The sequence below is a fragment of the Panthera uncia genome (genome assembly GCF_023721935.1).
Source record: "Panthera uncia isolate 11264 chromosome B2 unlocalized genomic scaffold, Puncia_PCG_1.0 HiC_scaffold_24, whole genome shotgun sequence".
In the NCBI taxonomy this organism is placed as follows: Eukaryota; Metazoa; Chordata; class Mammalia; order Carnivora; family Felidae; genus Panthera; species Panthera uncia.
The window spans coordinates 90759957-90784233 of record NW_026057580.1 but is presented as its reverse complement, the minus strand read 5'-3'; the positions used below and the strand labels follow the sequence as shown (position 1 = coordinate 90784233).

The window sequence follows — 24277 nt, the reverse complement described above, 5'->3', positions numbered from 1 at the left end:
CCCCCGTTCATGCTCTGTCTCTCTCTGTCCCAAAAATAAATTAAAAAAAAAAAAAAAAAAGAAATTAAGCTCCTTGAAGGCAATAGTTTTGCCTGTTTTCTCCACTGCTGTGACTTCATAATATACTTGTTGAATGAATGAATATATTAAAGGTACTTAGCAAACCAGAGAAGAAATCTTTATACAGGACTCTTTAAAAATATAAATAACTGGAGATAAGAGATTTACTCTGAATGTTTAATTTTGTAATGTGGTTTTTTTAAAGCAAAGAACTTATACTTAAACTATTTTCAAATATTCCATAATATTCATAATAAATAAAACAAAGGAACTTACATTTAATACAGCATATAAAAATATCTTTAATAATGCATACTTACTAACGTGCATTAGTAAAATAAATATAGTGCTTTCTTATTTAAAACTAATAACATTAGTATAATGCCATAAAGACTTAATGGCAAAAATAAATGCTTTATGCAAGTTAATTGCCCTTTAAAAAAATTTTTTTAATGTTTATTTATTCTCGGGAGAGAGACAGAGACAGAGTGTGAGTGGGGGAGGGTCAGAGAGAGAGAGGGAGACACAGAATCCGAAGCAGACTCCAGGCTCTGAGCTGTCAGCACAGAGCCTGACGCAGGGCTTGAACTCACTAACTGTGAGGTCATGACCTGAGCTGAAGTCGGACGCTTAACCGACTAAGCCACCCAGGCACCCCAAATTGTCCTTTAAAATGGCATATCTCATGGGGCGCCTGGGTGGCGCAGTCGGTTAAGCGTCCGACTTCAGCCAGGTCACGATCTCGCGGTCCGTGAGTTCGAGTCCCGCGTCAGGCTCTGGGCTGATGGCTCAGAGCCTGGAGCCTGTTTCCGATTCTGTGTCTCCCTCTCTCTCTGCCCCTCCCCCGTTCATGCTCTGTCTCTCTCTGTCCCAAAAAAAAATTAAAAAAAAAAAAAAAAAAAAAAAACGTTGAAAAAATAAAATGGCATATCTCTGAACTGAAAGTCAGAACACGTAAGCCATATATTTTTTTAATGTTTATTTTTGTTTTTGAAAGAGAAGAGTGAAAGTGAGCAGGGGGAGGGCAGAGAGAGAGGGAGACAGAGGATCAAAACTGGCTCTGCGCTGACAGCAGGGCTTGAACTCATGAACCATCAGATCATGACCTGACCCGAAGTCGGATGCCTAACTGACAGAGCCATCCACGTGCCCCCATGAGCCACATTTTTAATTGGTGCTCTTCTGTGTAAACTTAGAGCTGCTGTTTACTCATGTTCTTCATTAAGGTTAAAATTTTGAGGGACTAATAGTCCCAGCATGAAGCAGATGTGTAATGCATGTCCAGACCCGACTATGTGACAATCACTGTAGTAGAATAACTTATGGCAGATTGACATTAACTGATGTGTTTCTCACTTTACCCCCTATTCACACCCTATCCCAGAAACTAGAATTTAAGCTGTATAAGAATAAAGACCTTGTTTTTCTGGTTCACCACTGTATCTCCAGCTACTGCAATAGAACTTGGCACAAAGTAGATGCTTAATAATAATTTTTGAATGAATGTTTGCACTCCTCAACAGCAAAGCTATATCAAGGAATTTATAAGACATTTTGTTTACAGCATAATAGCAACAGATAGTCTTTCCCTTCAATGGGCTTACAAGGAAGATAAGACATCCTTGTGTAAAAGACACTTACAAAATGTTATTGGAGCAAAGGAAGTTTAGTCCGATTACCCAGCCCAGGATTCCCAACACCCACCTGGTAGCTATCTGTCCTTAGGCACAAACTTTTCTTTGCAATATCAGATTCAGTGACATTAAAATAAAGTATAATGGCACATACTTCATAGGACTCTTGGGAGAATTAAATGAAATAAAGTATATAATGAGCATAGCAAAAGTATCAACATATAGCAAGCACTCACTAAATGCTTATTGTTAGTGCTTACAGCTCCTACTAAAAAATTCTGTGATGTAATTAACTGTTATAAAGTCTGTTTTACATAAAGTTGAAAAAATATTTGCTGGTATCACCTCTGATAATTACAACCCATTCTCATTCAACTAATTAGTTTTCTTGGACAAAGAGTAGCCTGCATCTGAACTTCATGGCACATGCCTCAACAAACAAGAAAATTATTCACAAATTAACATCACTAAATAAAAGTGATTATAGAGGAATGAGCAACTTTCTCAACTAACTTCTTATCCACAAAATCATGGGTAAAGCAGGGCATTTATTAAAAATGGAGAATTGTTAATGAAAGTAGGAACTGCTGCTAATCTGTGGCAGTTATCTTTAACCGTAAGAGTTTTAGTTCACTAATCTGTAAAAAGGTTTGTTGTGTAATACTATTTACCACTACTTGCTTCTGGCACTATTCAAGATATTTGCCTTCCTCCACAAGGTACCTATGTTTTGATCTGTAAAATATTATCTTTAACCACAAATGACGAGGTCAGAAAGTCTTACAGAGCAAAATACTGAAGAGAATATGTTGAAATAGTGAGAATTACATAAAACTTGGATCATTTATTAGTACTTGAGCAACAAGTACTAATTTTTCCTGGACAGTTAGTCCTGCAGGTTTTTAGGTTCACAGATGTATAAAATCAAAATAGTAATGATATTTCTAATTCAAACATGACACAGATATGCAAAATCATTAAAGAGACTTATCTGGAACATCCAACATTTCAATATGTTTTCTACTAATAAGTATTTCAAAACCAAAATCCCAAAGTCTTAATTGTTCAAGCATATAATTAAAATTCAACATTGGGGGGCGCCTGGGTGGCGCAGTCGGTTAAGCGTCCGACTTCAGCCAGGTCACGATCTCGCGGTCCGTGAGTTCGAGCCCCGCGTCAGGCTCTGGGCTGATGGCTCGGAGCCTGGAGCCTGTTTCCGATTCTGTGTCTCCCTCTCTCTCTGCCCCTCCCCCGTTCATGCTCTGTCTCTCTCTGTCTCAAAAATAAATAAACGTTTAAAAAAAAAAAAAAAAATTCAACATTGGAAGCCTTCTGAAGGAAGTTTGTTAGTGACACAATTGGCCAAGCTTATATTTATACATACACAAAAATTCTGTCTCTGCATTTATCTCCTTAATAGTAAGGGTATTAGAAGATGTAAATATGTGTCACAGCTGCTAGAACTCTGGAACATCAATGGAATCTGAAAAGTCAGTGCTGATTTATTCCACACAGCATTTGACAGAAATCGTACATTAAAAAGAAATAAAATATTATGAGATTTTTATTGCAAGTAAGGTTCACATATACTTTCATAGAAAAAGAGTGGGGAAAAGAGAGCATCTTTAAATGTCTTTAAGATTAATGCCAAGACACTCTGAATTGGCCATGTCACAGAATAGCAGAAGAATGTTTAAGTTAACTACCACCTTCACATACATGTGCTATAGTTTTTAGAGGAAGTTTTCACTTGGTCTATTTATTCAGACAGTATTATATGCCCAACAATAATCATGTTTATGTCTTCATCCTGTTTAAATCAGGTTTAAGCACACAGCTGCAATATGTTCAATTTTTAAGAAACAAAGTCAGTCCAGTTTCATGAGTTTGGGCTTTTTAGTCCATATTTGAATTTATTTTTCCTGGAAAGGAAAAATAGTTATAGCAGCACTTGGTGTGGTGCCATGAACATAGTGGAGGTTTAATAAATATTTATCACTGTTGAAGTTAAAAGGAACACCGATCTGCACTCTGCATGATATGTTGGAATAGGACCATACTGCTTGCAAAAGGCATAAACATTTGGTGCAGCATCTGAATCTTAGACAATTTTTGAAAATGATTCTTTTCCAGGTGGCCTAATCTACTACAGAAAGTATGTTACCTATAACTATGATTAAGAGTCATTAAAGTCTAAAGCACTTTAGAAAAGCAGACTCAACAGAATGCTGAAAAGTCCCACTCTTTGTGTTGTGATCTGATCGGTCTTGGCAGCAGATTCAGAAGAGAACCCCAGCTATAGACCTATAAGAGAGAGGGAGGTTAACCAAGTAGGGACAGGGCCAGCCTGATAATAGGACAATAAAATTCCCCCCAATTTCAGCTTCTAAGGGGACACACAAAACCTGAGTCCAGTCCAGCTTAATGTTGATAGTCATCATCTCAAATATGCCAGGTGAGAGCATGACACCAGAAATTGGTTAAATGGGAAGTGTTATTATCCAATAAATGACAGTTTTATGTTTGGAGTGGGAAGGGTTGTCTCGGTTATAAGAGGGCCTTAGTCAGTGGACTGCAGACAGCAGAACATTGGGATAGGATCCAGATCCCCCAGAGAGAGGGGGCTGGCAAGACCAGTCAGCTTTCCAAGCCCAGACAATTTGGCCAGGGTTCGGGGCTGGAATCCATTACCAGCAGAGAGTGAAGTCCAAACACAGAACAGAGGCAAGAGTCTACGTATACAGTAGGGTTAGAATTGGGACCAAGGAGCTTAACATTGGTGGCCACACAGTCGTTTATACAGGCTCACTCTACAGCAGGCTTGGGGCAATAGATAAGTTCCAGACACTGTTTATTGATAGGAATGAAACTCCTGACAGCCTGCCAAGCTTGAGTCTCATTTGAGTAACAATTTGATGGTGTTGTGTCTATAAGTTTACGTTAAGTCGTATCTGCTTCTTAGGCATGGGTATGCAAGAAATGTCAGTTTGAAGTAGTAGGTTTTTATTTTGGAATAAACTTAAATAAACCCAAACCTCTATTGACCATTCGCTTATATACTAGAATGTCAGTTCCACAAAAAGCATCATTGTTTCTCTGTTCACTGAAGCATGCCATATGCCTAGCTGGAACACAGCTAACATTCAATAGGTATTTGTCAAATTAAAGAATGAATTAGCCAAATATTAAACACCACACAAATGACCTGAAAGCTTCAACGTATGTCCTGAAGGAGACCCTTATCTCCTGTAGCAGCAGGGCTGAAATTGCTGAAAATCAAACACAGAACTTTAGACTGCAATTGACTGAATAACAATGCAAGTTGAACTCCCAGCTTCATGGAGTGTCTAGCATTAAAGTGAGGGTATTGGCTTGGGAAGGGATGGGATCCTGAAAGTTGGAATGTGGGAACACTTTGATGATGCTGGGGCCATTGAGCCCCTAAATTCTGATGAAACTTCTTTGCCGGTGGAAGCAGCCCTTCCACCCATAAAGAATGAGGCCTCTCTACCCCCAATAGAAGAGAACTCTTTACCCCTGAGGGGATTAATCCTGACTGAGAAAACTGTAATGGCCTCTCTTGAGGCAATTGTCATACAAGACAATGTTTAGTCTCCTCAGGACCAACCGCTACAATCTCTCTTTGCTTCTAGACCTATAACTTGACTCAAACCTCAGAAGGCCCCTAAAAGTAAGGTACAAGTACGACTCATAAGAGGTGTGCTACACTTCCCCCTCCCAAATATTTAAACTTTCTAATTTATACAAACAGAAATCTAGAGAACATGTATGGAAATGGACGTTGAGGGTGTGGGATAATAGAGAAAGGAACATAAAACTATATCAGGTTGAATTTATTAATTTCTCAGTAAGCAGAAATTCTGTATTGAATTATGCAGCTTGGGGAGTTAGAAAGGGCTTGAACAGTTTCTTTGGCTGGTTGGCTGAAACATGGACCAAATGGTGGCCCACAGTGAGCAAGTTGGAAATGCTGGACATGCCTAGTTTAATGTAGAAGAAGGGCCTCAAAGACTTATGGAGATTGGAATGGACTTGTCTTTTAAGACATACTCACTCACTCTGGGAGTGTCCAGAATATGTACCTTTCATCAAGACTGTAAGAAATAAATTTGTGAGGGGAGCCCCAGCATCCTTTTTTTTTTAATTTTTAATGTTTATTTATTTTTGAGAGAGAGAGACAGAGTGTGAGTGGGGGAAGGGCAAAGAGAGAGTAAGACACAAAATCCAAAGCAGGCTCCAGGCTCTGAGCTGTCAGCACAGAGCCTGACGCACAGCTTGAACTCACGAACCTTGAAATCATGACTTGAGCCAAAATCGGACGCTTAATCAACTGAGCCACCCAGGCACCCCCCAGCATCCTTGAAGAGCTTCGATCATTATTCTCTGGAGGCCAGACCTTACAGTGGGGACTGCAGTCCTTGAATTGGGAAACCTAAATGTAATGAGAGTAAATGGATCATGGTGTGGCAGGGGTGAAATGAGGGCATTCAACTACCAAAGGCAAGGTGGGCAGGGTTACCATAATAGCAGAGTGAAAGCAACAGTCACAACAGTCCGACTCATACAGACCTATGATACTGGCTAGCTGAACATGGTGTTCCTATAAGTGAAATAAGCAGCACGTCTACTAAATTCTTACATGATCTGTATAAGCAAAAAAGTTCTAAGTTAAATGAAAAGTCTAACCTGAATCATAAAAACAGAGAGCCATGGCCTCTCCCAGACTTGAGCCAGTTTACAGACCCAGAACCCCTTGACTAAAGGGGAGGCCAAATCCCCTTGAGGAAGGGCCCCAGTACACTGCCAAAAATTTATACTATTAATCTTTCTCCCAGTCTTTCCCACAGGGACTTATGGCTCTTTACCAGAGGACCTGTACATTGGGGAAAAGAAAATAATCAGATCTCCCAGGGACTACCGGACACTGGCTCTGAACTGACACTAATTCCGAGAAATCCAAAATATCACTGTGGTCACCAGCTAGAGTAAAGGCTTATAAAAGTCAATGGAGTTTGAGCCCAGGTCCACCTCACTGTAGGCCTATCAGTTCCATCAAACCCAGTGGGTCGACCAAAATGACCCATAGTTATTTTTCAGTTTTGGAACTCATAATTAGATTAGACAGACTTAACAGCTGGCAGAACTCCCACATTAGTTTTCTGACTTGCGGAGTTAGGGTTATTATGGTGAGAAAGCCAAGTGGAAGCCACTAGAACTGCCTTTACCTAGGAAAATAGTAAAGCAAAAGCAATACACATTCCTAGAGGGATGGCAGAGATTAGTGCTACCATCAAAGATTTGAAAAATTGCAGAGATGATGGTTCCCACCACATCCCCATTCAACATGCCTATTTGGCTATACAAAAGACAGATGGATCTTAGAGAATAACAGTGGACTACTGTATGTTTAAGGATGTGGTGACTCCAGTTACAGCTACTATATCAGATGTGGTTTCATTGCTTGAGCAAATTAACACATCTCCTAGTACCTGATATCCAGCTATTGATCTTGCAAAAGCCTTTTTCTCCATCCCTGTCATTTAAAGCCCACTGGAAGCAGTTTGCTTTCAGTGGGCAAAGCCAGCAAGAGACCTTCACTGTTCTACCTCAGGAGTATATCAATTCTCTAGCCATGTCATAATTTAGTTCATAGAGATCTTGATCACCTTTCTCTCCACAAGATATCATACTGGTCTATTACACTGATGGCATTGAACTGATTGGATCTGGCAAGCAAGAAGTATCCTAACCTTGTTGGGAAGACATTTGTGTGTCAGTGGGTGAGAAATAAATAAAAAATTGTGAGGGGTCCAGTGGTGTGGGGCATGTCAAGATATCCCTTCCAACACGAAGGATAAGTTGCTGTATCCAGCACCCCCTCTCCAACCAGAAAAAAGGCACACCACTAAAAGGGCCTCTTTGTATTTTGGAGGTAACATATCCCTCATTTGGGTGTGCTACTCCAGACCATTTACCAAGTAACCTGTAAAGCTGCTAGTTTTGAGTGGGGCCCAGAATTTAAAGAGGCTTTGCAACATGTCCATGCAAGCTGCTCTGCTACTTGGGCCATATGATTTGGCAGGCAGATCCAAAGATGCTTGAAATATCAGTGGCAGACAGAAATCCTATTTAGAGCTTTTGGCGGACTCCTATAGGTAAATCACAGTGTAGGCTCTTGGATTTTGGGAAAAAGTCCTGCCATCTTCCACAGATAACTACTCTCCTTTTGAGACTTATACAGGGTCTTATTAGAAGCTGACTGCTTAATTGTTGGCCCACCAAGTTAGGAAGCAATCCCACTGCCCATCATGAGCTGGGTGCTATCTTACCCATCGAGCCATAGAGTTGGGCATACACAGCAGGACTCCATCATCAAATGGAACTGGTATATACATGGACTTCTATAAGATTGACCTGCCTATGGCCATTACTGAGTGTCCAACCTGTCAGCAGCAGAAACCAACACTGAGTCCCTAACATCACACTATTCCCTGAATTAATCATCCATCTATCTGGTAGCAGGTTGATTCCACTGGATCCCTTCCATTATAGAAGGGACAGAGTTTTATTTTTAGTGGAATAGACACTTACTCTGAATATTGATTTGCCTTCCTTTAATTCAATGCTTCTGCCAAAACTACCACTTAGACATATAGAATATCTTACGCACTGTCATGTATTCCATACAACATTGCTTCTGATAAAGGAATTCACTTCACAGCAAATGAGCTGTGGTCATGGGCGTGGGCTCACAGAATTTCCTGGTCTTACTGTGTTACGCATCATCCTTAAGCAACTGACTTGATAGACCAGTAGAATGGTCTTTTGAAGACTCAGCTATAGCACAAGCTAGATGCTAATACCTTGCAGGACTGGAACAAGGTTTTCCAGATGGCTGTGTATGATCTGAATCAATGTTCAATATATGGAATTATTTCTGCAATAACTGGAATTCATGGGTCCAGGAATCAAAGGATGGAAACAGGAGTAGCAGCACTCACTATTACTCTTAATGACTCACTAGCAAAATTTTTGCTTCCTGTTCTTGCAACTTTCTGTCTGCTGGCTTAGAGGTCTTAGTTCCTAAGGAAGGAATGCTTTCACCCGGAGACACAACAATGATTCCATTGAACTAGAAGTTAAGCCTGCCACCTGACCACTTTGGACTCATTGTGTCTGAATCAACAGGCAAAGAAGGGAGTTACTGTGCTGTCTTGGGTGACTGATTCTGACTGCTAATGGGAAATTGGACTGCTACTCTACAATGCAGAGCAGGAAGAGTATGTCTGAAATATATCTCTTAGTATTCCCATACTTTGTGATTAAGGTCACTAGAAGACTAAAAAAAAAAAAAAACAAAAAACAATCCAGGCAGAACTACTAATAGCCCAGACCCTTCAAGAATAAAGGTTTTGGTCACCTCATCAGGTAATCAACCATGACCAGCTAAGGTGCTTGATGAAGGCAGAGTGAATACAAAATGGGTAGTAAAAGAAGGTAGTGATAAATACTAGCTATGACCATGTAACCAGTTACAGAAATAAGCACTTAATTGTCATGAGTTTTTTCTTCTTATTTTTTTGTGAATATACTTACATGTATATTAGCTTATGTATATCTCTGTCTTATTTCCTCTCTTATTCCCCTGTTATGTAACATAAAATGTATTGACTTTGTATCATAATACTTAAGTATTGCTAATTTTACATCATAGTATTTAAGTTATAAGATATCAAGAAGAATAGCAAACATCACTCAAGGACTTTACCTCCTCTTCTAGAGAAGGGGCATTTTCAGTTGTATGCAAGATGGTTGTATGGTCCTAGATAAAATTATGACCTTGTTATTGTCTTCATTTGGAGAGTAATTATGGCTTAAAGAGATGCATATGGCTGACAAGTTGATAAGGGATCAATTGTAATGGTTAAGTTTAAGTGTCAACTTGACTGAGCCATGAGGTGCCCTGATATTTGTTAAAAAATTATTCTGGGTGTTTCTATGAAGTGTTTCTGGGTGTTTTTGGATGAGTTTAACATTTAAATAGAGAGACTGAGTAAAGTAGATTGCCCACTCTAATGTGGGTGGGTCTCATTCAACCCATCAAAGGCCTAAATAGAACTAAAAGGCTCAGTTGAGTAAGAGAGAATTCCTCCTGCCAGACTGCCATTGAGCTGGAACATCAGTGTTCTTCCATCAGACTCAAATTCAAACATCAACTCTTCTGGGTCTTGAGCTTGTCATGCTTCGGACTAGAACTACACCATTACCTCTTATGGTTCTTGGGCATTTAGACTCAAACTGGAACTGGAACTATACCATTAGCTCTCCTAGACCTCCAGCTTACTGACAGCAAATTTTGGAACTTGTTGGCCTCCATAATCACATGAGCTAATTCCTTATAAAAAATCAACAGAACATATATGTACTCAATTTATAATTTCATATATATCCCATCGATTCTGTTTCTCTGTAGCATCCTAATGCATGAAGTTTCAGGGTTGGTTAATTCAGTAGCACAGAAGTATTAAGGACCAGATTCTTGCCATCTTCTCATTCTGCCATCTTAATATCTTGCTTATCAGCTTATGCTGGTTCTTCTCATGGTGCATGTGACTGCAGCAGCTGTAGACCACTTCTTCATCCAGCTACATCCAGAGTCAGAATAATGTTAATGGTTTTTTAAAACATGTTTCTTTCTTAAAACAAGCCTTTCTGAGAAGTAACCAGCAGACATCCCCTCACCCAAAGATGAAATGAAAATTGGCCAGAAAGATGACATGCCTCTTCTTAATCCAGTCTCTGGAGAACAGAATCAAATTACAATGATTGGCTAAGAATAGTCAGATTTATCCTCTTGAAACAAAGGATCGGAGTCACTTTTCCCGAGCCAATGGCTACATAGCAGGTGAACAACTGGATAAGTTTTAACAGCAAGAAAGAAGAGGGAAATAAACTTGAAAGCAAACACCAGGATCTACTATAACTTTCCTACCCTAGGATAGCCCTCCATTTCCATGGAGATGGGAATCTGAATTTTCCTAATGGTTCTGAACCTCAAAATCAGATTTTCCCACTAAGTGACTACGAGCTGTAGGATAATAAGTGTTCACAGTGCAGATTTCTTCACTCACCTCCTCCCACCCCACCCCACGTGTAGATGCCAAGAGCCCTCCTCGATAAACCTCTCATATACAAATCTCAGGGTCCGTTTTCTGGAGAATCCAGCCTTCTCAGGAGTAGACAACAGAGGGGACTGGGCTACAGTTGATGGGATATTCAGGTGTGCTCTACTAGTGGAGACTATGTTCTGATGTCTTCTCCAGAGCAGGAATTGTATCTGTGGTGAAATGCATTACAACTTCTGTAACTTCTGTTTGTCTTAATTCGTATATAAAAGTTCAAATTTAAGATCAAAATTTCTCCTAACCTAGCTACGGAGACAGATACATTTAAAAAAAAAAATAGTTGTCTAAAAAAGCACACAAGTAGATTTCTAAGGAAAAGCTTTAAGCAAAAGATTTGTAAATGTTATTCTTTTCTTCCTTTGTGCTGATATCTTTCATAAAAAGGCATGGCCACCTTTGCATAAATTGCTTTAAAAACAATGATCAAAGTATATTTGATTCATCTGTTCCCTCCCATCAGAAGGAAACATCATTACTAGGCAGTGTCTAGGATTTCATAACCCATTTGGAGATTTTTCAAAGGATCTCCCATAAACACCTATAAGATGCAAGGCACAGTCTTGGAGATACAGAAAGGAGTAGGATATATCGCCTTAAGGAGCTTATACCCTAGTGGAGTATAAAGAGAAGAGGAAAAATGTAATGTGATAAATGCATGAGGGGTGAGGGTATTATGAGATGACACATCATGTCACCTCATTCAGCCTACAGGATAGGAGAGGCTTATCAGAAGTAAGTCAGAAGTGCACCTAGCAGAAAATAGGCTTGTAAGGAGGAAGGGAATTCCTGGAAGAGAGGAAGATATGCATAGAACTACATGTAAGACCAAACAGGAATCATTCTAAAAATTGGAAGTATTACTACTATACTCCCAACACCCAGATCAGCGCCCAACAGATGCTGAATCCTCAATTAGTATTCGCTTAGTAGATGAGCGAATAAATGAAATAGTTGTACTCAGTTGATACATAAGAGTATAAGGAAGGAAAGGGGTAAACATGATGTTGGAAGAGTACATGAAGAGTCTTCCTAATATGTCAACCTTATTCTGAAAGATATGGAAAACTTAAAAATTCAAGCATGGTGGCTATGAGCAGAGCCATTGACAGCCATGCACAGAATAGATTTAGAGGCACAACTGAGGTGGGGAGTTTAGTAAAGAGACCATCACAGAATCCAGGCAAGAAATAGTGGGGACTTAATAAAAAGCAACAGAAACAGAGAAATTGTAAAAATCTATGAATCGTGGGGATAGTTTCAAAGTAGTATGAACAAGTCTTGGGTAACATTTTGGATGTGGGTCTTTGGTGAGATACAAACACCATTTGCTTTGAAAAACCTTGGGAATTTTATTGGCCATTTAGAGTACACCACATAATGTGAGTTAGTCAGTGGTCCAAACTGAACCTATCTCTGAAAGAGAAACCTTCACAAAGTCATTATAATCCCCAATGGTACCATTATCTTCTCTAGTTTTCTCTGTTCTAACCCCTTCCATTTCCATGGTCACCCATGTCATAAAGATAAAATAAAGAAATACTTCTGATATCTCTATTTTTCAGGGCTCTTGTTTTTCTTTGATGTTCAAAAAATTGTCCTTGACACCCAATTTTAATTACTCTGAAGAAATAACAAATCAACTAAACATTACCAAAGGGGGAAACATATATTTTGTACCTTTCTCAATCTATATTCTTTTTCCAGGGTAGCTGCAGCTAAGCCCCAAACTAAGATATTTACAGAACTTAATCATGTTCGCAAGAATAATAAGCTGGAACATACAAAAGCAACAGGAAGGCCTTGCTGGCCACTCTGTATTGTGCCACCTTGAAGACATGATCACAGATAGTAAAAACAATGGGGGAGAGAAAAAATTAAAAGTTCTATTCTCCTCCAAGTTCACTCTAGCTGTTCTGTTTCAATATTAGATCTTTTCATGATTAACACCAGCCTTCTAGAGTCAGTCTCCAAAATCTGCCAACTTAATTTTTTTATATTCCTGCATGGTGTAATTCATCAATAAGCTTGAGATGCAGCAGGAGGGTACTAATTTCAAATATGGCATGACATGAGCTAGAATAAAGTATCATCATCATTATGTGAGTCACATATCACCCACTTTTCTCACAGATATGTTCACTGTAAGATGAAGAGTAAAGGAGGAAGAATAAAAATTTTTCAACCCTAGTCCCAAGGCTAATATCATATATGTTAACATTTTCATTCCATGTGTTAAAAATTTGTTAAGTGAAAAATTTAACAAGTGAAATTTATGTTAAATGAAATCTGGGGTATCAGGCACCAGGTGGCATTATCAAGCAAAAGTGTGTCGCATCCATTCAAAGCAGTGAGATCTGCCCACAGCATAACGTTGAACCATATAGCATGTCTTTCTTGTGTCCTGCTTCCAGTTGCCTTGTCTGTCTTGCTGATTCCTATTTTGTGGATCCCATTTGGGGTTTCTAGTGTCTTTTCTATTTGACCCTTGGCATCGCCCCTTCAATAACAGTAATTGTCTCTGAAATCTACCACATTGACACTTTCCCCTTACATTAAGCTTGAGGACACCAGCAGATCTCCAGGTTTGCCCCATGTCTGGTGTTGCTATAGCTTGTACAGTACATGCTTTTAGGACCCATCAGTGAGCCATGGAAAATATACACGTTAAGACTGGGCATTCAAAATTGGATTGTGATGAGGGTTACCCAACGTATAAATTTGCTAAAAATCATTAAACTGTACACTGGGAATAGGTGAATCTTCTGATCTGTAAATTATACCTCAGAAAAGCATAAAAGAAAAGGTTTGGTCAGATAATGAAAGTAGGTGGCACAAGTTTGGATCGACACTGAACCCAACAACAACAACAAGAGTAAATATAGACGGTGCTATCATCATGACAAGGACTGACCACACAGAAAATCAGCACATTGGGGCAAATCATAGGATCTGTTAGTTACATCAGTTCCCAGTTACGGGAAGATTGGAGAACTATTAAAAACCCTATTATTAAAAACCCTTGTTGTTGGTGTTGGTGATTCAGCAGAGTTAACATTGGGATCTCAATGCTTCCCAATTGCTGGGAAGGGCACTGCAGCAAGGAATTTGCGTTTGTCAATTGGGACTTTAGTATGTAAACCAACACTGTTCAATGCAAGGACACAAAAAAATGATTTCTTACAAAGGTATGAGGTCATTTACAGAACCGAACAATAAAGCATGGATAGAATATTGAAAGAAACAGGACAGGGCCAGCAGCCTCAGTTCAATGGTGAGACTGGGCCATGGTGCACATGTAAGGCCTCAGTTCCAGTACCTAAGGAAGCGCTCAGTGACCATGGGGCCCAACTCGTCCCAGGACTCAAAGGACATGAGTTTCGGTCGCTGGCGCCACCCTGCAGCACCACGTCCAGACCTTCATGTCCCCAGGCAGCAGTGGCCAGGGCAGAGCTGCCCGGAGCTGACCTCATAGCCCAGGCCCCAAGCCTGTGGTGATTTCCACCTGCGCTGCGTCCACCAGAAGCGCGCGTTCACGGACAGTGTTTCAGAGACGTGGGAAGCCGCCGCTGCAGCTGAGGCGCGCGTGCACGTCCGGGTTCCCGAACACAAACATCAAAATCGTGATCGCTGCCTGTCCAGCGAGAAGAGGGAGAGACGGGAGGCGCCGAGTTCCCCGTGAAACCCGAGCAGGCCCACATCTCGCCCCTGGCCATCGACATTCCAGACACCACGGCCCACTTCATCAGCCCCCTCGCCTCCGGCTGCGGGAACCACCAGTGCTGCAAACTGGCCCATCCAGCCCCTGGGGAGTACAAAACCCGCTGTGGAATCCCATCTGACTTCAATTTAATGGCCCACAACTCACAGACAGAAAACGAACAGGAAGCTTCTGGGTAGAGACAGCCTAAAGGCTGATACGAAGCCACCTTATTCCTGCACACAATTAATCATACAAGTAATTACGATGTTTCCTGATAAACCACTCACCCTAAATGGAATGTATATGCACATCACTAAAAAATTATCCATACTACAAGGGCAAGCAGAATTCAATACGCCACAATATCTCTCTGAATTGTTATTGCATCAAAGTACCAGGTTCCCAGGAAGAACCAGGTAAAGGTTCCTTCTGGAGGATAGATCCTGCCTCCGAAAGCAAATTAGTTGAGTAGGTTTTTAGGAAAGGAGGTCTAGGGTCTTGCTTCAGAATCCCTCTGGGACCGCTCTCGGAAGTGCCCGGCCTCTCCCAACCCCGCTGGAGCCTGTCTGCTCACATCGGTGGCGCTCAGACCACCCCCCACCCCCCAACCCCCACCCCCCACCCCCCACCTCCCAGGGGTCGAGAGAAGATTCAACAGCCCTGGAGCCCAAGCCTGGCGCCTCACAGCCCCTACGGGCCTTCGTCCAGGAGGGCACCAGGCTCGCCTCCGTCTAGTCCACCCATCTTAATGGCCTGTCACCTCCACCGTCGCAGCCCCGGTGACCACCTCCACCTCCCAGCAGCCTGCCACGCAGACGGTTCGCGCCGTCCACTGGATCCCTGTGGTGCCCGTCACCAGCGAGGCCCGCCTGGCCCCAGCGAACGCGTACGCTGTCGCCGGGCAGGTGGCCAGTCACTCAGGTGGCCGTGCCGGTCCCTCCTAAGCAAGAGCCTCAAGACGTGTGTGAAGACCAGGAAGAAGGAAAAGTGAAAGTAGAACCTATTCCTGCCGTTAGCCGTGCCACACGAGGCGCCGCTAGCGGGATCATTCAGATGTGACAGGCCACCCCGGTTCAGACGGTCACCTCCAGGTCGGCACCAGCTACCAATAAAAACCGTAAAGCAAAACGGGACTCACGTGGTGCCAATCCGCACCGCGGGGCACGGCCGGGTGTCGGAGGCAGTGGCGAGTGGTTGGAAGCGGCTGGCGACACACACGTCGGGGTCGGGGTCGGCGTCTCTGCCCACAGAGTGCGGGAACTGCGACCTGTCGGAATGGCTGCCGCAGAAGCGGGTCCCGACCGCAGGCGGCCAGAGCTTCGTCTCGCGGCGAGCATGGGAAAGCTGCCGGCCGCCATGCGGGAGGACGGCGTCCAAGTCTGGCCACGAGGAGAGCTTTTCTTACTTTACTGTCAACTCTGTGGTGCCAGAAGGGGACGCTGCCTCCCACCCACGTTGCCAGCGCATTCTCTCGGCAGGTAGAGGCCCCTGCGGTCTGACTTCTCCTCAGCGCTGGAAACAAAAATGCAGGCGGCCTTCAGTTAAAGACGGAAGTCACACCTGCACAAAGCCATACGCGGAAGGAAACCTCCTTCCGGCAGCGGGGTCCTTCCGAGAGGGCCCAAGGCTCGGGGCAAGCTGACCTGCCAGGGCGTCACGGGGGCCACCTCGCCTCGCTCAGGGGACTTGTGGGCAGGGCACTGTGGGTAAGACAGTTTTTTGTTGTTCCCATGTGGAATTAGAATATTTCGACGTGTACTTTCTTTACCAAATGGGGGTGGGGAGGCGTTGACATTTCAAATCACTCCATTTCTACTCTGGAATCACACAGGACTTTTCGCGTGGATTTCGTTTGGGGAAAAGAAACTGCAGTTTTGTTTCCAGCCTACGGATGATTTCCTTTTGTTTGTCCTGTTAAAGTTCAGATGGAACTGCTTGATAACATCTGCGTTTTCTGTGTTAGAGCAGGTGCCTCATGCATTTAATCCACCTCCATTTCAGCGTGTAAGGGTGGCCCTACAGACTGGACAGACAGATAACCTCTTGTTACATTGAGAAAAAAAACTGCTGGACTCACAGGAGCTGCACTTAACTGTTTTTCTTTCCTGCTCTTTTTTGTAGTTTCTTTGTGTTGATTTCTCCCCCGCCCCACCCCACCCCCCACTCCCCCAACACCGCCCCAGGCATAATATTCCACTCTAAGTAGAACAAGTCTTCTAAGGAGTATGTAGGTTTCAAACAACAGAACTGTTACTACTTCGACTGGAAAAGAAAAGATTTGACCTTTTACAACACACCGTTTTCAAAATGTCACAGATCTCTCCATGGCTTGTTCGCCATTCAGTGTCATCGGTTCCAGGCATCATCAAGTCCAACCACTTGTCTACCTCATGATGTTCCTGTTTGCCCTGCTCACAGGTAGCTGGAGCTCAGGTGGAACAGAAGCTGCGTGTTGACAGGAGGGTCTTGGAAAAAGTGCCCTGAAGTTAAGCGTTGAAAACATCTAAGTTGTTTTCTCATTTGTAATAGGAAATTCCCCACAGCCTTTCATAACTGATCCAGTCCTAGGACTGACTTCTCTCCTACAAAAATTAAAATCCAGAGCAAAGGAAACAAAGGTAAGAGAGTGAGCACTATGGCCCCCTCCCAGCTTCAGTTCAGACTATCCCAGAAGAAAACCCACAGACCTGCCCAGAGTGTTCCACAGGGTCAGGGCTGAGCAGCCCTGCAAATAGAAGGCTTTGGCCTTATTGTGAATTTCTAAATGCCATCATCATAACATTATTTATTTAAGTATAGTTATTTTGGTATTTAATTTTTTTTAAAGAGGGGGGAAAAAACCTGTATTTTCCTGGTGGAATGAAAAGATTCAGAATGGTATGTAGTTAAGCAATTTAAAAAGATTTATGATTTACCTACAGACCAAATATGATAAATCTGTTCTATCTATGTATTGTGTGTCAAACAAAAGTATGGAACTGTCATAATGTTATTGCAGATAATGCATATTATAAACTACGAAATTACTGCAAAACAGATAATTCCAATAATCCAATAGTCAGGACTAATTTATAGTCTCTTTGGATTTCTGCCATCAGATTAATCATCAATAACTGTGTTACCCCATTCAAGATTTAATTTCCAGAGAGAGAGTTTATTGTCCTTGCTTAGTTCAAGTGTCCCTGTGTCCATGTCTTGGCCTTAGATAAGGCAAAAATAGGGCTTTTTCATTGACATCCCTTCCAAGACCACATATAATGGGAGAAGGATTATTTTCCACATGAAAATCTAAGTATTTTTACCAAAACAAGAAGGAAGAGGTGCTGGGTAGAAAACACACACACATACACACACACACACACTCACTATATTAAGATCTACTGTCAATAAAATTTGAAGTTCCTTTTCCAGATAGTCTGCCCATTAAAAAAAGCAGCTGGGTTGAGATTAAGACAGTTTCAATACTTTCTCAGGAAAAGGACTAGAAAGAACATGGTAGAGCCTCAATTCTACAAAAGGACTGGAGTTACTATAAGAAAAACTAGAGACTGGGGATAAAGTAGGGTGATAAGGCTCACAGAAAGAAGAATCAAATGCAGGGAACCCAAGAGAAAATAAAGGAATAAGTATGACTCAGAGAGCAAGGCCGGAATGTAGCAATCACTCTTGGGCAGCAAGGGCACTCTTGGTGTATTAGACCAGTGGTCAGCCCCGGTCAACCCCATTCACCCACTTCTGTCTTCCCTTGTTACTCTCTGCCTCCCAACTAAGCCCCACAGTGGGTTTAGGTCGGTTTGATCAGGTCTTTCTTTCATTAGGATTAGCTCAGTAATTAGAGATCAGTATCTATTGTAGAACCAAGTGTGTTTGTTCCAAGAAATTTTCAATTTCCCAAGAAATTTAATTTCTGAGAAGTATAGGTTAAAATAATCTAGTGGGAAAGGGGCTGTGAGTTTTTATGGCTTTGACATTTTCTAAGGAATCTCTACACCCATGATGGGGCTCAAACTCACAATCCCGAGATCAAGAGTTGCATGCTCCACGAACCGAATCAGTCAGGTGCCCCTGGCTTTGACATTTTCTGAGCGATGTTAAGAGAATGAAATTCAGTTAAAATATAGTTAGTGTCTACTATGTGCAGAGCAGTATGATAAATACTGGACAAAAAAAGGTGGACAGCCATCATCATTGCTCTCAAGGTGCTTGCTATAGACTAGAATGCCTTTGTTCCCCCCAAATTCATGTGTTATATCCGATGTGATGGTATTTGGAGGGGGGCCTTTTGAAAGATGACTAGCTCATGAGGATGCAGCCCTCATGAATGGGGTTAGTGCGCTTATCAAAGAGGTTCCAGAGAGCTCTCTTGCCCTGTCTTCCATGTGTAGACACAAAGAGAAGATGTCAGTCTAAAAGGAAGAAGGCTTTCACCAGACACCAAATCTGCCAGTTTCTGAATCTTGGACTTCCCAACCTCTAGACCTGTGAGAAATGAATTTATGTTGTTTATAAATCACTCAGTCTCTGGTATTTTTGTATGGCAGCCAGAACAGACTAAGACAGTACCTATCATACAGGAGGGGTATAGAAATACCAATGTTCATTGTATATATAAATGCAACCAATGTGTTTCAAAGGCATTGGAGCATGAATATCTACTCTACACTGGGGAATTGGGGGCCATGTGAAAGGAGAGGTGTCATTTGCAGGGAAATGGGACTTTGACAGATGGACAAAGTGGATGATAGTGTTCCAGCCAGAGAAAACAATATACAAAATTATGACTGATATGACATGTTTCTACTTTAAATATTGGAAAAACTGACATCTTTAAGAACTACATATAGTGTTTCTGGTCAGGGGATAGGAGAGTAATGGTGGGGCTGATATATGTGGCTCACTCTAGGCCATATATATCGAGTATTTGAGGCAAACCATTGAAAAATTCTGATCAGGGAAGTGAAATGCTAAAGAGCCTTGGAAAACTGTGAGGAGGATGGATTGAAGAAAGATGAGATGTTCTGCCCTAAGGGGCTTCTGTATCATCCAGGTAGAAGTAATGGGAGTAGATATGGAACGAATGGAATGGATCTTTAGTACATAAAATAAATAGCAATTGATATAATAAAGGTTAAGAGTTATAAAGCTCTATTTATCAGGCACTAGCATTGTGTAATGACTAAAAATCCAGATTCTGGAACACAGTCTTCTAAATTCAAACATTGTATTTCTGTCTATTTAGTAGCCATCATGGGCAAAGGGCTCAGCTTTCCTGCACCTTAGTTTCCTTATCTGTAAACTACAACCTACTTAATGGAACTGCGACGATTAATTACTATATGAAAAATACTCCAGTGCCTGAAATACAGCAAGTATTCACAAATCTTAGGAATTATTATATCATTTTACATATGAGTAAACTGTAATATACTTAGATTAAGGTTAGATAACTAATGTAGGAAATGCGTTTCAAATTCATGTTTGTCTAGTTCTAGAGCATGAGCATATAACTTCTGGCATTACTTCAAGTTGTCTGACCAACAGACTATGCTCAGTGATAGAAGCTTGAAAAGGAAAAAAGGCTTCAGAAAACTAAATGATCTGTGTTTGATTTAAATGTTTTATTTAAACTTTGGATTTCCTATAGTTTCAGGTTTGGGAGTTGCATAATCTTTAGCTCCAACGGTTCACTAGAGATACTATCCTATTTTCTTTTAAGAGAAGGCTCTTTCTTCACTAATAGTCCTTGATGTTCCCAGTTACCATGATTTAAACTGGGGGTGGACAACAGACCTAGAGGCTGTGCTAAACCAATCAAATTCTCTTTCTTGAACATTTATACTGAGAAAATTGGTCCTGAATGATAACAGATCATGCATGCAACAGACAATTTAGGGGTATCTTGTTTCAGGTTAACGGGATTAAATCATAGGCAGAATATGGAAGAGTTTGAGTTACAGACTAAGAAATTCTGATTTTATCATACTAGCAGGGGAAAAATCACAAAAGATTTTGAGTAGGAGATTGCTTGTGAAAATAAATAAGAATATTGAATTTATAAGGTTATATAAAGTGAACTGAAAGTTAAAAAGGTCAAGTTTATTGGGAACATAGATTCTTAGTCTGCCTCAGACTAGTGACAGCTGTTATACAAAGTAATGGATAATGCAAAGGTTCTTCTGAGGAAGAATTTACAAGGCTTGGTAATGGATAAAATATAAAAGGTAAAGGAAAGAGAAGAATCAAAAGTTAAATAAAAGATTTTGAGATTAGAGTGTAAATTACCAAAAATACAGAATCTAAGAGGCAAAGATGTTTTTAAGGCATTGAATTAAAATTTTTAAAATGTTGAGTTTCAGGTAATGATAGACCATTTAAGTAAAAAATCTCTATATGGGTATTTGATATTAAAAGATTTCAGAGCTAGGAAGTATCTTAGAAATTATCATAGTCCAATTGTTTTATTGCTCAAGTGAGAAAACTGAGATCTATAAGGATAAATAATTTATCTAATATAACACAAGTAATTAATATAGAACTAGAACTCAAGCCTTTTGACCCCCAATCTTTTAATTGATTGGTTATAGCAGAAGATATATCAAAATGATAACATTGGAAGTCTACAGTGATACAATATGTTGAACTCATGAGATTTTTCAAAATTTATTTTGAGAAAAATAGAATGAGCAGGGCAGGGGTAAAGAGAAAGGGAGAGAGAGAATCCCAAGCAGGTTCTGCACAATTAGCATGGAGCCAGACATAGGGCTCAAACTCACGAACCATGAGATCAGGACCTGAGTCAAACTCAAGAGTCAGATGCTTAACCAATTGAGTCACCCAGGTGCCTTGAAGTCATGAGATTCTTAAGGTAGAGAGATAGCAAACAATTTACAACATACATGCCAGCACCAATAAATTAGTAATAACTGCATGGATAAGTTGAAAGCAATTCTGGATCTGTGTCCAGGCTTATTGAGAAGGAATGATATGGCCATTAGTGATCCTGGCCAATAGCAAGATTGGAGAAGTGGGAAGCATATATGACACCTGACTAGTAATGGTAATTACTAGTCAGAAAGAATATTGCAGTCATAATCATGAGGAAGAACTGAAAATATTTGAAAAGGTAAAAGACCAGCAAAATTTCTTAATAGCTTTGCATCAAGTAATAACATCTCCTTTCTATTATTTGGTTCCTCTCTTAAATACAAAGTGTTAGATAAACTGCTGAAGGCTTATTGGAAATATGAAATGTTTGAATATTTGGGAAGTCATGATGCAAGAAGTTGAAAAAGATTAAGAGGCAGAGAAAAAGAGGGAAACAGAGAGAGAAACAAACTATCAATTGAACTTTTTTAATAACTTGGTTTATTTGGTTTGTATATTCCCAGATTTAGCTTAATTTGTTTTATTCAGATACTACCTAGTAAAACTTCTTCTGAAATAAATTATATATGCTAAAGTCAAGATGTGAATTGACCACACACATATATCTCTTCCTCTTTTCAATAACCTAGAAAATGGTTATAAAGAAAACACACACCACCACACATACATATATATGTGTATACATACCTATAATATATGTGAGTATATACACAAACTCAATAAAGAGAACAGAAAGTAGACCATCAGCAGAAAAGAAATGCCATCAATTTCTTTTTTCTAATTTTTTATATGTTTATTCATTTTTGAGAGAGAGGGACACACAGAATATGAGTGGGGGAGGGACAGAGATAGAGGGAGACACAGAATCCAAAGCAGGCTCCAGGTTCCGAGCTGTCAGCACAGAGCCGGATGCGGGGCTTGAGCCCACAAACTGTGACATCATGACCTGAGCTGAAGTCAGACACTTAACCATCTGAGCCACCCAGGCGCCCCCCCCCCTTTTTTTATTGTGCTTTTTTTTTTTTTTTGAACTGCTATCAATTCCTTAAAGTGAATAGCAGTTAGGAGAGTAGGATAGTGAGTTGAATGGTGGTCTCCCAAAATATATGTCCATGTCCTAATCCCCAGAACCTGTAAATGTTACTTATTTGGAAAAAGGATCTTTGCATGTAATTAAGGATCTTGTGATAAGCAGATAAGGAGATTCTTGATTTTCTAGGTAAATCTTAAATCCAATGACAAAAGTCCTTATAAGAGGGAGATTACACAGACAGAAGAGAAAGCCCTGTGAAGATGGAAGCAGAGACTGGAATGATGTGGTTACAAGCCAAGGAGTGCCAACAGCCACCAAAAGCTGGACACCCTAAGCACAGATTCTCCCCAGAGCCTCTGGAGGGAGTGTGGCCTTGCCAACGCTTTAGTTTTGGAGTTCTGGCCTCCAGAGCTGTGAAATAAATTCTCGCTGTTTTAAGCTCCCTAGTGACTGTAAATTTGTTATAATAACTGCTGGAAATTAATGCAAGTGGCTTCTAAAGAAACTGGGAAATTTGGCCTTGCAGAAATAAAGAGAAGCTCAGAAAACACTAATTGGAAGCAAGGGATGGAATGTAGAGTTAAATGGGGGAATTAATTGAAAGTGAGTATAAATTGGGGCGCCTGGGTGGCTCAAACAGTTACCCGTCCAACTTCAGCTCAGGTCACGATTTTGCGTTTCGTGGGTTCGAGCCCCGTGTGGGGCTGTGTGCTGACCGCTCAGAGCCTGGAGCCTGCTTCAGATTCTGTGTCGTCCTCTCTTTCTGCCCCTCCCCACCTCTCCTTCAAAAATATACATTAACAAAAAAAAGAAAAAAAAGAAAGTGAGTATAAGTTATAATTGTCCCTCATACTACTTCTCATCCCAATAAGCAGGATATGCAGAAGCCAGGTATTTACCACTCTAGCAGAAAAGGAAATAAAAGAAAAGGGAGGGATCCTTCTCAATAGAAACTGCACTGTCAAGAGAAGTGGGGCAGCTGACATGGCTGTTCCCCAACCAAACATCCTAAAGCAAGGTTAATCAGCTGGCAAGCCCAGCCTACAACCTTGGAGCTCTCAATCAGCTTTTCATTGTGTTATTTTTTTTTTAATTTTTTTTTTCCAACGTTTTTTATTTATTTTTGGGACAGAGAGAGACAGAGCATGAACAGGGGAGGGGCAGAGAGAGAGGGAGACACAGAATCGGAAACAGGCTCCAGGCTCCGAGCCATCAGCCCAGAGCCTGACGCGGGGCTCGAACTCACGGACCGCGAGATCGTGACCTGGCTGAAGTCGGACGCTTAACCGACTGCGCCACCCAGGCGCCCCTCATTGTGTTATTTTTAATAAATAAAAAAATAAGGAAGGAACCTCAAAATAAAGAAAGGCCAGGGATAAACAGGGAAATGGGGAGGAGAGAAGTATAGAAAAAGTTGAAATAATTCAAGGAACAGGAGAGAACCAGGAAAGGGAAGGCAGCCTATTTACTGAATAGACTCAGAGAAACATGCCAGTGAGTACTTTAGCGCCTCTCCGCTCCAAACTCATCCCTTTTTTCCATGGTAATACTGAAAGTGTGCTCTGCAGGTAACATTCAGCCTTGGCTCGCTGGCAGGATGCAGCCTCTGCCAATAGAGGGCACTGAGGAGCCACCACGAGGTCAGTGGAAGAGGAGGTATTGGCCCCCCTTTCTTTTTCTTTCAGGGTCTAGCAGAGGTCCTGCCTTTGCTAACCTTAGCAGAAGGGTTGGGTGCTCCAGTGCTCCAACCACACCCACT

At 41.2% G+C, this 24277-nt stretch overlaps 1 protein-coding gene across 1 annotated transcript in view; it reads right to left on the bottom strand.

Annotated features, from left to right (window-relative positions):
* The window catches only part of PDE7B (phosphodiesterase 7B), a 578460-nt gene extending 562294 nt beyond the window's left edge, over positions 1 to 16166 (bottom strand). The window contains exon 1 of the mRNA XM_049654412.1: positions 15739 to 16166. Coding sequence (XP_049510369.1) covers positions 15739 to 15958 — 220 coding nt within the window. The 5' untranslated portion in view covers positions 15959 to 16166. The remainder of the gene's footprint in view (positions 1 to 15738) is intronic.
* Between the last annotated feature and the right edge of the window lie 8111 nt (positions 16167 to 24277).